At 42.8% G+C, this 13,787-nt stretch overlaps 2 protein-coding genes across 2 annotated transcripts in view; one reads left to right on the forward strand and one right to left on the reverse strand.

Moving 5' to 3' along the window:
- Positions 1-6,615, forward strand: part of LOC107095582 (ankyrin repeat domain-containing protein SOWAHB-like) — a 9,605-nt gene extending 2,990 nt beyond the window's left edge. Inside the window, exons 2-6 of the mRNA XM_015391733.1 lie at positions 26-752; positions 885-1,133; positions 3,274-3,620; positions 3,988-4,175; positions 5,975-6,615. Coding sequence (XP_015247219.1) covers positions 26-752; positions 885-1,133; positions 3,274-3,620; positions 3,988-4,175; positions 5,975-6,386 — 1,923 coding nt within the window. The 3' untranslated portion in view covers positions 6,387-6,615. The remainder of the gene's footprint in view (positions 1-25; positions 753-884; positions 1,134-3,273; positions 3,621-3,987; positions 4,176-5,974) is intronic.
- Positions 6,616-11,787: 5,172 nt separating this feature from the next.
- The window catches only part of txnl1 (thioredoxin like 1), a 10,112-nt gene continuing 8,112 nt past the window's right edge, over positions 11,788-13,787 (reverse strand). The window contains exons 4-5 of the mRNA XM_015391734.1: positions 12,054-12,158; positions 11,788-11,973 (exon numbers count right to left, since the gene is read on the reverse strand). Coding sequence (XP_015247220.1) covers positions 11,944-11,973; positions 12,054-12,158 — 135 coding nt within the window. The 3' untranslated portion in view covers positions 11,788-11,943. The remainder of the gene's footprint in view (positions 11,974-12,053; positions 12,159-13,787) is intronic.

Below are 13,787 nucleotides of genomic sequence, written 5' to 3' on the forward strand. Positions count from 1 at the left end.
CGTCAGAAAACCCCAGGTCCCCCAGAATCCAGAACCCGTCAGAAAACCCCAGGTCCCCCAGAATCCAGAACCCGTCAGAAAACACCAGGTCCCTCAGATTCCAGAACCCGTAAGAGAACATCAGGTCCCTCAGAATCCTGAACCTGTTGGACAGCAGGTCACTTCGACAGACCCTGACCTGAAACCAGTTGGTCAAAAGGAGGATCAGCCTCCTCTGCCCCATACGACTCGGACCCGCCGCTTCAGACACCGCCCGAGCTACAAAACCGCCATCTCTCAAGATGAAGATTACGAGGAGGAAGACGAGGAGGAGGCCCCAACTCGACGGGCCTCAGCAGGAGGACCTTGGCCTCTGAGCGGCCCGCTTGGGGATGCGGGGAGGGCCCTTTCTGCCTCCTCACCCTGCATCACTGAGGTCCCTACTCCCCCCACCTCCTCTTCAGGGAGGAAGGTTCCTCAGATTTACATCCAGGACTCAGAGATCTTGGCCCCTCAGGCCCCCTCAGAGGTCCGGCCCAGACTGGAACCAGGACCTGTGGAGTCTATGAGACGCAGTCTGCCCTCAGACGTAGAGGGCCACTTTCAAGCGTTGCAGTCTGAACACCATCCTGCCAAGCATCCTGCTCGGGTCTCAGAACCAGGGCCCGGTCTGAGCCGGACCCCGCCGTACTCCAGCGTCTCCAACCCTCCTTCTGACGGGAGGTCGTCCCTCGGCGACTGCTCTCCATCTTGGACCAGCAGCTCTAGAGGAGGTAAGAGTCACTTCTTTGTCTGGACCTTCAGAACATCTCCTGGCTTGGTTGAGAAGGGTTCTGGATCTGTTATGAAGGTCGTCTCTAGCCATTAGCTTTAGAATATATCTCTCTGTCTGTTTCCTTTGGCAGATGGACCTGCAGCGGTGTGGAAATCCCAGGAGGTCCTTCAGGAGTCCAGCGGGACAAAGCCGGACGGTCTGGCTCCTCGTATTTATGGGAGGACACCGCTCCATCAGTCTATGGGCAATCTCTACGATGAACAGCCACCTTTGGGAGAGCTGTCACAGCTGTACCACTCCACCGACCATCTCCATGACCACCGTTTCCATGACGACCGGCAGTTCCCACTCAGAGGGAAGCCCGTCCACCTGTCCTCAGGTGAGATCTAAAATCCGCTCTACCATGGTCTTCTGGGTCGTTCTGCCAGCTGTAGCTCTGCCTCGAAGGTGATTCGTTTGGTTCTTGGCTGTTTTACGTAAAAATATTTTTTATTTATTTTACTGTTAAACAAGCAAATAAAAAAGATAACAAAGACGTGAGAAATGATCCAGTGTTCAGCCTCCAGAAGAAAAGGCTGGAGAGTCGGATCCATATCAGATGTAAATAGTGGATCATCGTTTTAGACTTTTAGACGTCCGTAAATTTCAGGAAAATCTCAGGCTTCTGTTCAGAGGCGTCCCGTTTCTTCATTTCAATCCCTTTCAACATATGTTGCATTTGTTAATTTGTCTGAGAGGTTTTACAGCTTTAGCTTCCTGGTTGGACGCGGTGATTCTAGCTCATTTTGGGTTCAGTTAAACATCACGGCTTCAATTATTTCCTCATTCATCGCTCAAATGGATGCATGTCAAACATTTTGCATCAATGCTGTTGGTTACAATAGTTTTTTTTTTTGTTTGTTTTACAACATTTTAGCTTTAAACTGTGGTTTCAAAGCAGGTATATAAGACCCGGTACATTAGTGGATAATCTGTAGAGTAGTCACGTAAAGTACAAATACTTTATTAGCTTACTGAAGCAGAAATGTTGGCTATCTGTACTTTACTGGACTCATTATTTTTTAGACTTTTTACTTTCTACTCCTTACATTACATAAATGAACTCGTTAGTTTTGTTTTATTTTAGTTCATTTATGGCCTCTCGGTATTTAAAAATGAATAAAAAACGTAAAAATAATTAGTTTCATCCAGACAATTCATTTCTCTGTGGTTGGACTTGGTGCTGCCCCAACTAGTTGCTCACCACATACCAAAATAAATAGGTTTTTAAGATGATGCAAAGTTATTAGTTATAAAACTAAGTAAATGAAGTATAAGGAATTTATCATCCAGAATGGTAGAAAAATGTTCCTTTAACAGAGTAGAGCAGTAAAGCTTCTGGCATTAACAGTTTTTCCTGCTTTACTTTTACTTTTATACTTTAAGTCGTTTTAAAAATGATACTTTTACACTTTTACTGGAGTGAAAAGTTGAAGTTGATCCTCTAACTTCTATATAAGTGTTTTTAAACAGCAGGATTTATATTGGAGGAATAAACATGAATACTTTGGACGCCTGTGGTAATTCAATTCTATTCAGTCTATTTCTATAGCTCCAATTCACATCATGTCATCTCAGGTCACTTTCCAGTTCAACCAGATCATCCAGTCAGATTGATTCAAAGTTTTCTATCTAAGGAAAACCAGCTGATTGCATCGACTCATTGACTCTTCAGCAATCCCTCACACTAAGCATGCTTGTAGCGACAGTGGAGAGGAAAAACTCCCTTTGAACAGGAAGAAACCTCCAGCAGAACCAGGCTCAGTGTGAGCGGCCATCTGCTGCTAATGTTCTAGAAGTGATGGCGCTTTAGTTTTCAGTTTGTTGTGAGTTTCAGGTGTCTGTCCTGTATTTTAGCAGAGCAAAGGGGGCGTCTTCTTCCTTTGATCATAGATCAGTTCACATCTGCTGAAGTTTGTGTAAAACTTCTGGACTTTATTCTGTTGATCTGAATTCATTCCTGATCAGTTTTTATTAGAAAAATCTGGATTAGTGATCCGGATCCTGGTTCTGACCCAGAGACGCTCCATCCGAGAGAAGATGCCCCCACCTCAGGAGAAGAAGGTTGACTTCAGGCTTCCTCTCTACGGAGCCGGTTAGGTTACCTCTGCTCAGCTATGGAGGACCTTTAGGGTTCCGGGTTCTTCTTGAAGTTCTTCCAGAGTGATTTCCGGATCTCCAGCCTCAGAAAAAGAGGCGGTCCTTCTCAACAAACGATCCGGAACATCTTGGCTAACGTTGTCGATGTCGTCAGACTCTGAAGCCACACTGCATGTTCTTAACGCGCTGATGTTTCCATGACAACAATAGGTTTGCAGCCTCGGTGCTGCAGCCCAGATCAGCAGATGTTTGGATTTAAAAAAGTTTTCCTGATTTTAAAATTTTAAGTCAATATTTGTTTTCATTCTAAGATAAAAACTAAAAGAATGTTCTTTATATCTGTAGTAAATAAAGAATTGAAAGTTTCCTCCATCCTGCAGCTGATCTGTATGACGATGCAGAGTCCAGCGAAGGCTCCATCAACTCCCCACATGTGAAGCTCCGCCCATCCGCGGCTCGGCAGATGAGCAGCCGGCTCAGGAACCGCAATTGTCAGAGCTTGGGAACCGACCTGGACCATCTCCACCTGGAGAAACCCTGCTCAGAGATCGAGGCCGCCAGACTGCAGCGCCTGCAGCGGATCTCCTCGTCGCTGAGCCTTCCCCACCACCTGTCATCCTCGTCGCTGTCGTCCTGCGCTACGCCGCCTCGCTGTCCCAGCCCTGTGGCCAAGATGGAGGTAGAGGGGAGGAAGGAAGTCAAGAGGAACCTTCACTATGCTGGAGAGGTGGGCTTGAATTTGAAATGTCTCATTTGTGTCATTTCTTCACAATGGATGTTTTTTGCAGGATGAGATTTTTTAGTTTGGGTGATGCAAAGGTCATGCACGGCGGTGACAGCATCATGCTGCGGCACTGTTACTACTGCACAAAAAGAACAGAACAAAAATGGAGGTGAGGGAGGACTCCCTCTGACTTCTTCCAGATGGTTTAGATCTGGAGTCAGAGGAACAGATCTTAGAGATGTCAGACTGCAGGAGGCGGGCTCTGCTGGGAAGGTGGCCTATCAGGAAGCAGAAGCCAAAATCCTATAGGATGTTTGGAAAGCTCTCAAACCGTGTTTCTGTCTGACGTTTTTTTTTTTCTGGTCCACAGTCGCCGCTTCCTCTGGATGCCAACGAGCACGCCTGGATGGTGAAGGGCGCGGCGGGCGCCTGGCCCGACATCTACACGCTGTTCAGAGACGACGCCTCGCTGCTCAACAAGCAGGACTTCATCTCCGGCTTCACCGTGCTGCACTGGATCGCCAAACATGGCGACCACCGAGTCCTCAACACCCTGTGGTAAGCTGCTCTCTGGAGCTCTGAGACGCACAGGTGATGTTTGGGATTACGCAAAGCAGGAGAAGAACTGGACTGCAGGAAATGATGTTTAATTCTAAATCAGAAGGAAAACAGAAACTTTCAGCTGAGAGGATTATTTTTTATCTTCTAAATTTGATCTCTGACAGGTTTGGCTGCTTTTAGACCCATATGATGATATATGGAGCTAAATAAGGGCCATAAAGTTTCGAAAAATTATTTTGGAAAAGAAATCTAAACTTTTTTTTTTTTTTTTTTTTACTGAAAAAAGTTCTTTGAGAAGCAAAATAATATTTTGAACTGAAATATTAAATTAAATTCAGTTTATTTCTATACCGCTAATTCACAACACACGTCAAGGCACTTTCCAGTTCAACCAGACCATCCAGTCAGTCTGAAAACAAAATTTTAATAATTATAATTAACTAATTATTAATTTTTTTTCTGTTTTAAACGACGGTGGGGGCGGGGCTTAAATTACCTGTGGAGTGAATTGATGACTGACTAACGCCTGGACAAAATATTCCCGTCATCTAAGCCCCGCCCCCACAGCTCTTTCAAATAGAAAAAAATATCTAGTTTTTTTTTTCATTTTAAAATCTTTTTTTTCCAGTTTTCAATTTTCTTTTCAGTTTCAAATAATTCTTTTTTATTAAAAAAACATTTTTTGAACAAACTTTATGGTCCCAATTCAGCTCCATGGATTATTTCCAGGTTGTTCTTTAATTTCCTACGATTCCTGAATGCAACATTTGGAAACATTTCTCTCCAGGTGCCTAAGCTGTCAGTCATCGTCCTCCTTTGGGAACCTGCTAGCACTAAGATGCTAACTGGTTAGCAAGATGCTTCCCACAAACCGGCCACAACCAAACTTGCTTGCGAACCTTCTGCCACAACAATCCCGCCCCCTTGATAATCGACCAATCACATTCACTTTATTCACTCGTGTAAAGTCGGGCACCACTGGAAGAATTCGGAAATGAAACGGTTGGAACAGCCGCTTCCTACGACTTTAATTAAATTATTTTGAGGCCTAATCAATGCAAGTTCACTGAAGTTACATTGCCATGGCAACGTCACGCAAGCTTAATGGTTACCGAAGAGGTATCCCGCTCGTGGCAGCAGACAAGTAAATTTACATAGTCTAATGACAAAAAACGGCACAGAAACACATTTTAGGTTTTTGGGGGGAAAAAATCCACGACAACGGAGAGCAGACGGAGTCAGGGGACTGTCTGCCCGCCTCTGATGGCAGCTGCACAGGTAGGCCCAGCCGCAGCACCTGCAACCCAACCTAGCATGATTGGATTTGTCCAAAAAAAAAACAAATTTTCACAGCTCCCCTTTTCAAAACGACTTCCAGTTGGTTATATCAGGCAGCCTTCGCTGTCTCCTGTCACCTTGATGGACCCGTTTCCATAGCAATCCAGGTCCAGGAAGTAAAACATCTGTACAGAGATCAGGTCCAGGTCTGCAGCAGAGACTGTTAATGTGACCAGGATGGAGGAAAACATGGCGGTGCATTCTGGGATTGGATTTTCCATCTCTGGTTCTGAATAGACCCAAAATGTATCATCTGTGGTAGAAGCAGAGAAAGAACAAATATAAAAAACTTTCTATGCAGCATCTATAAAGCAATAAATGTCCTTTAAAGATTCAGGGAGGAGCGGCGGCATCCTGACATCCGACGGCGATGGTACTGATCCATCACCGGTTCCCTGTTGTGTGGATATTTGGGTCAGCCGGACCGGAAGCTTCAGCTGCTCTGCTCTTGGTTTCAGGTACGGAGTGGAGCAGAAAGGCCTGACCTTCGACATCGACGCCAAGTCCATGGGCGGTCAGACCCCGCTCCACATCGCCGCCATCCACGGCCACAAGAACATTATCCGCTTACTGGTGAAGAAGTTCGGCGCCAACGTGAAGCTGAGGGACATGGCGGGGAAGAAGCCCTGGCAGTACCTGAGCGACAGATCGCCGGACATCCTGCAGCTGCTCGGGGCGCCGCCTAAAGCCGCGCTGGTCGAGGAGGCGGGGAGCAGCGAGCCCGAGTGGAAGCCGCCAAAGCAGCGCCGGCGCCATCACCTGTCGTCGGCCTCCTCGGCTCAGAGGCCGCGGACGGTGGCCCAGATGGTGAAAGTCTCCAGATCATCGTCCATCGCCGCTTTACTCAAACATAAATCTCATCGGTTTTAGATCCCAGCTGGATCTGATCGGCCTCCGCGGGTCTGGATCTGATCGGCCTCCGCAGGTCTGGATCTGATCGGCCTCCGCGGGTCTGATCTGAACACTTTGATTCTTATTTGAGTTTTTCAGCTCAAAAATTGAGGCTGAAGCAGCGATTCTTTCATCAGAACATTATTCAGATTGTTAGAGAGGAAACGGGATGATAAAGGATCTGAAAAAACACTGTTCAAACGGTGCAAGATCGATCAGAACCGATCGATTCTGACCGATCGGCTCTGACTGATCGGTCAGAGCTGATCGGTCATAACGGATCGATCAGATCGGATTGATTCTGACCGATCAATCAGTCTGATCTGATCAGTCAGAACATTTTAATCTCCTTTGATTTTTCTTCCTGTTTTAGTTTTTTTTTTAGGCGTTTGAATCTTTTTGGTCAGTTTTTAAGCCTATTTTAAAAATGAACCCATTCTGCCCTTTTGTTTGTAAAGTTCTCTATAAATAAAAGTTAACTGAATAAATATTGTTTTATACAAAGATAATAAAGTCATATATTCTACAACATTTAATCTTTCCTTTATTTTAGGGCAGATTCACAGAAAAGAAGCAGAATTTAAACTTGGATTCGTTGATCTGATTTTAGTTCTAGTAGATATTTAGTAATATATAATCAATAATATAAATGATAAAAGGAAACAAATGTTATTTTCCTCAAACCTCTTTTTGAAATTTTTATAAATTTACTCTAAAGTACTTTTTGACTGATTAAAAAAAGAACAGTTGGATTAATGGAATAATCTGTAGCTGCTGCGCTGCAGTAACACCTCCTCCATAAATCTAACGGGGATCAAACGCACCAACCAGACATTTTTCTTACCTTCTGTCCTGCAGTTTAAAGGTTGAGATTTAAAGTTTAAATGAGTTGGACTCTGATTCAGTCTCATATCTCCAGTTTGTTCTCATAGATGATAATGTATTAACTGGTCTGAGGGGTGTTTGCTTTTCTTTATCAGATGTTGTGACGCCGCACAGTATCGAGAATCTTTGTTTCAGACGTGTTTTGGTTACGCTGTTTGTGCGTTAGGACGGTTTCTTCCTCCTCCTATCAAACTGTCCTCCCTGCGCTGATCCTGCAGGTCCTGTCAGGCCCAGAAACCCTGCAGGTCCTGTCAGCTCAGAGCTGCATTCGTGTCACAAACCAGTTTGGCTCCGAGTCAGACTGGAGGGCTGCGCCTGGCAGAGATGAACTCATTACTGAGAGGTCTGAAATAACCGGTCAGACCTGGATCCACAGCAACACTCCCCTCCTGCAGCGCTCCATTAAAACATGGAGACTGGACTCCAGCTGGAACCAGTTTACAGGACTGACTGGCATCGCTGGGCTCCTCAGATTCAGAAGTGAAACAAAGAAAACAAGAAGGACAGAAACCAAGAGGAGGGTAAACAAGCGGTGTGGAGGGAGGGGAGGCCTGATGGCTCTCAGGTTTTCTCTTTGTGTGAGGAAACAATAAACCAGCAGAGGGACGACCTCCACGCTGCTGTTTGGGTTCCTCAAAGTTCTGCTGAAGGTCGGCAGAAACCGCTGCCATTCAACCTGCATCGGTTCTTAACAGGAAACCAGATCTCAGTATCTGTGAAAGGAAAACCGCTGCAGGAATCTGAAGCTCTCCAGGCATCAGCGAGGCCCAACCTGCAGACTGGAATGAGGTTTAATGAAGGTCTGAGGATCAGAGAGGAGAAGAAACGCTGCAAACAGGAACTGGTTGGTTCCTCCTTTACAGAGCGAGTCCCCAGGACTGAAAACAGGCCCAAACAGGCAGGAGACGCTTCTCTGCTTAGGTCACAGCTACACTTCCACTTCCTGTTTGGATCTATGTGGCAGCAGCAGCGGGGGGTGAAGTACTCAATAGTACTACTGCAGTAAAATTACTGCAAATAAAAGTTACTCAGTCAAACATCTACTACAGAGAAAAACTCTCTATTGAAAGTACATGAGTACTCAAAAATACAAATAAGATATTCTAATATTAGATAATTTCGGTCTAATTTTAAAGAACCTTTAACTTTCAGAAAACTTCTGATGTATTGATGCGTAGAACTACCTGCTATAGATTCTACACCGCCTGGAAAGAACTTCAGCATAGAAATGAGACAAATAAGGGACAGAGATTATGATTAATTCTTTTTTTTTTTTTTATTAAAAGAAAACAGGAGAGTCTCTTGAAAAAAGTGAATCCACAGTCCGCCATCTTGGTACTCCCCACTCCCACGGAGACGCACCGTCAGAATGCCTCCCTGTGCAGCATCTGGATGCTAAAACCAGCAGGTTTCTGGCCTCAGGAAGACGTTCCACTGGTCATTTCCCAGTCAGTGGATGAACTAAGCAATAAATCCATTTATATCTATCTATATATTAATAGATATATATATGCATATCAACATCCATATATATGCATATCTAAATCCATATATATATATATATATATATATATATATATATATATATATATATAACATGCATTAGCAGACATGTAATATGTAATACCTATAACAATGTAATAAAATCCATGTTTATTACATCATCAATTTATCACTTTTGGCTCATCTGTATTATTCTGCTCCATTAACACATTAATTTTATTGTGATTAATTTGTATAATATGTTATATTACATGATTTATAGACTTCATAATGACTCTGCAATGTAATGGGCCTAGTCAAAGTAATCTACTGATGCTATGAAACAGCGGGTCTGTGTCAAAGTGATGAATTTATCTTTATTTTAAAAGTCTTCAGTCCCTGAAAGTGAGAACATCCTCGCTGTTCGATGCTGCAGAGCACAGATTGTTTACACTGAGCCTGGTCTAACTAGGGAGTACCAATATGGCTGCTGGTGGCTTCACTTTAACCTGTTCTACTAATCAGGGAATAAACAGAGATCAGTGGACTTTGACAGAAAGAGGAGGGAGGAACTAAATGTTTTCCAATAATTCAGAGATTCCAGCTCTAATCCAACAATCCAAGATATGATTTCAGATATTTTAATCATTTGTTTTCTTTTTCTCAACATGTGCTAAGTAAAAAAAAAAAGGAAAATAAAAACCGCTGAACTACAGCGCCCTCTGCTGTCCACAGCCAGAGGTCATTAAAGAAACATTCAAAATTATCACCTGTAGTCAGAACATTTAGTTTCTCTTATTTTATATATTAATTTATCCTATTTAGTCACTATAAAAGTTTCCACTCAGCCTGTTTCTCCTGTAAGGCCTCATAATTCCCCTGCATGAGGAGGTTTGTAGAGCAGACATTCTTTCTCAGGTTTATAACATGTTACTGTTTAACCAAAGTGTCTGTAATTAGTTTAGACTCCATGATTGTAACTAAGGAGGAACGAACGCTGCTCAAGCAGAACAGGGCTGATTACCGAGCAATAAGGACCAAATGATGATTTATTAGTTTATAAGAATGTATAACAGTTGGAATATGTGGGTAAAATTTTACTATTTAGTTGTAGATACAGAGCACCAGGCTCTAATGTTGGAAATGTTCTCAAAAACAAATCAAAAACCTTTTTTTTTATTATTATTATTTCTAAATATTGATGTTTTCAATCCAAAGGAGCATAAAATGACTGAGCAGCTGTGAGATCTTTATGGGAGCAGGACTTCTGCAGCTCTGCAGCCACATCTCCATGAATCCTGGTTGGTTTTCTAGTTTGGGGACAGATTCAGGAAACTGTCAGCTCTGACAGAACAAAGAGTTCTACAATACATATAAAATACAAAAAATCTAATAATAAAATAACTACTTCATGCTTGATCTGTTTTCCCTTCTCCATAAAACATAAAGCCAAACCTGACCCTGAGAACTGTTTATATGTCAGAACAGATTATAGAACCTCCACTGATAGAAGCTGCTGTTTCCTGTAACTGTGTAGAAAAGTAACCAGATTTTTACTGAAGGAAAATTAGTGATACTTCACAACAATATTACCAAAGTTAAAGCCAGACGAGCAGTGCAGTAAAAATACTCCTTAAGGTTTAATGCTGGAGAAGATTCTAAGTCATCAAGGTTATATTCATTCCAAAAAAGACATTTTGAATTGAATCATCTTCCTGGATGGGAAGAGAAACGTCTTCAATCTTTGGAACAAAGTTCAGTGGATTGATTTTAACTTTTTTGGAAATACTCCTTTTTTTCCCCAAAACTTTTACTCGAATATCGCTGAGTACGTTTGTCCGAATCGGTCGTATTCGCCTTCATTGTGAAGCTTAAATTCTTGGATGACTTTGCTTAAAAATCCTCTCAAGGCTTCAGTTTTTCTAGCCGCTGCTTCGTCTTTTCAGCAGTTTTTCCTTCAACTAAACTTTCCACGAACAGAACGGATTTCCAAATCCCTCAGAACTTGACCCCCACAGAACCGTGCCAGTTCTAGATGTTCTGGATCTCTAGTGTTGAGGATTGTGACGCTCTGCCTCCAGCTGCAGCTCACGCCTTTAGGATCTCCTCGGTATCCTGGAAGGGGCTTTCAGTCCCATCAGGACCAGTTAAACGCTGGAGGAAGAAAACGATCCGCGATTTGAAGCCTCCATTGTGTAAAAATACAACAGGAGAGAACGCTTAGCGATACATTATTAACCACTCAGAACAGTTTCTCTGCTCTACGCCATGAAGAAAGGTCAAAGTTTACCTCATCTCAGCAACTTGGGCATCATGCAGCAGCAGCCATTTAAAATGGCCCCTCCCAGTAACACACCAGCTGAATGGCAGCCGACTTCCCTGCAACTCCCAGCAGAATCCCCTTCAACTTCCAGCCCTCTTGCACATTATTTTACTCCGACTTTATCCCTTTACTGAATTACAGCATCTGACCAGCAGATGGCGCCTCTCTTTAGATCTTAATGTCCATAAATCATCACAGAAAGAATATTTTAGTACAAATATTGATGTTTAGATGGGAATTGATAGAGATCAGCCAAGGAAAGCGGAGAATAAGGACCCCCCCCCCCCCCAAGTGAAACCTTGTTTTAAGGCTCAGATGACATTTTCACATTTTATCTGAAGCTAAACAAGGTTTTTATTCACTGAGACTCAAACATCAAAGTTAATAAAAAAAGAAATGAATCAGCATCAAACTTCCATCTAGTCTGAAATCTATAACCTTTTAAATATTCTGATTTATCTCATTAAACTGAGAAGATTCACTTTTAATGGATCATTTTTATCGTATTTATATCAGAACAAGTTGTTAATCTTTATTTTATAGGAAGGAGAGGAATGATTAAATTATTTCTCACTTCTTTATATCTTTTTTAAGACATAATCGATGTAATTCTATTATTTATTAAAGGTGTTAAAAGCATTTTAGGTCTGCTGCTCTGAATCAAGCCACCTGAAAGATGGTGCCTTTGAAAAAGGGTTGGATTTTATTTACAGCGATTTCAACAGAGTTACAATATAAATGAGGTCTGAACGCCGCAGCAGGAGGGAAGATGGCGGTCGCTGCGGATGGTTTCCTCCCGCAGCCTCTTCCTCTTCTCCTCATCCTCCCTGGACTGGGTTCTGCTGCTCAGTGACTCTCGCCTTTCTTCCCGACGACCTGCAGGGGGAACAGGTGACTGATGAGGCAGACGCTCCAAACGCCTGGATGACGGGCCGGCGGCGGCGGCGCTTCCTTACCCTCTTGAAGTCGTTCATGTTAGTGGCCTGAACCGGGGTGCCGATGAACGTCAGGTAGTTGATCTTTGTCGTCTCCTCCTCTCCCTGGTTTGACTTGACAAACAACTAGAGAAGAGAGGAAGGGGGGGGGGGCTCGGTTAGACGCTGGATGATGATGATGATGGTGGGTGTTTCTCTGATGCAGAGAAAGACGTCTTTCTACAGACATCCTTCATTCACGGCTGATCATAACCCTTCCTCACCTCTGCTGAGCCCATCTGCCTCCTGCTGGCCTGTTTAGTTATTGCAGCTCTATGCTAACTGAATTCTTTTCTCTATTAACTTTACCGCCTCATATAGAGCAGAGGTTAGCCGTGTCGCTACCCGATCCGTCCTGCATCATCAGCTCATCTGCGCCTCCAGATATTCATCCCAGTTGCCCTCGATTTTTATTAAAAAAAAAAAGACCTAAATGATGTTTTTTCCTCCCCCAAAATAGTAAATGTACTAAACTATAACGTGTTAAAGGTTAATAATGTATTTCCTGAGAACATAAAGCCTTAAAATCATTTCTGTTTTATCCCTCTGCTCCTGATCTGCACAGGAAATGGGATGCTACGCTACGTCCAGGAGCTAACTTTATCAGCTGTGGATTTAAACATAAATCTCGTCTTTTTGAGTTTTATGCTTTCCTTTCATGTTAACATTATGCTATATAGTGCATAATCTAAATAAAGAAACAACTAGAATGCAGATACACGTGGTTTAATGAGATTTACAACTCTGATTGTGTCCCATAATGACATCAGAGAAGCTGTTAAACGGAGAAAATGGAAAAACATCAAAATTGTCTCAGAAAAGTCATAAAACATTTTATAAAGATGTGTTTTAGCATTATTTAGAGAGTAAAGGATAGAAATAAGTAATTTTTAAACCATAATTACATTATTTATGAAAGCCTGGATGTATATCTGTTTGTGCAGGACGGATCGGGTAGCGACGCGGAAACTCAAACTGCTCAAAGAGCCACTTTGGATGAAAAAAACAAAAAATAAATCCGTCTGGAGCCGCAAAAATGTGAAAGTCTTCTCTGAGAGTAGCTCTAAGTGTGTTAGCCCGCTATAAAAAATGACTACGTAGCCTTAAATATAAAATAATCATTCATGATTAAAGGTCGATCCTGAAACAAATGTCACACGGCAGCATGAGGTGAGGTGATGATCTCTAATTTATCCAGAAGTTTGCGATTGTACTCTTTTTCTCTCCCTCCCACCTGGTGGGGTCCTGCAGATTTAGCCGTCCCTGGAAAAGCCTTTCCTAATTAATCTTTTTATTATTTGATAGCTTCTCCTTCCAAAGCAAACATGCAGACAATCCTTCCTCATTAGTAATGAAAGCAAACGATTCGCTCCATCCTTCTCTGAATCCTCTGTTCTCATCAACTATCTTCCTTTTTCCCCTTTGGCCTCCACGGCCTGAGACACGCCCACCGCTTTGTTTACATCAGCCACCTGCCCGGCGCCGCGCTGAAACCTGCTGCAGGCTCTGACCTCTGACCTCTATGGCTGTGACGCAAGCTTTCATTAAAGGAAATGTTTGCATTTATTTATTATACAAATGTTTACAGCATTGTGGAAACATAATAAATCTTTGTTTGACCTCCAGCACACCATATTAAAATAGACAAAAAAAAAATCATAAATTTCCATGAACTCAAACATTTTCAAAATGTCAGAAATAGCGTTTAGTTCCAGG

Source organism: Cyprinodon variegatus, unplaced genomic scaffold (genome assembly GCF_000732505.1).
Source record: "Cyprinodon variegatus isolate N-32 unplaced genomic scaffold, C_variegatus-1.0 Scaffold558, whole genome shotgun sequence".
Taxonomy (NCBI): Eukaryota; Metazoa; Chordata; class Actinopteri; order Cyprinodontiformes; family Cyprinodontidae; genus Cyprinodon; species Cyprinodon variegatus.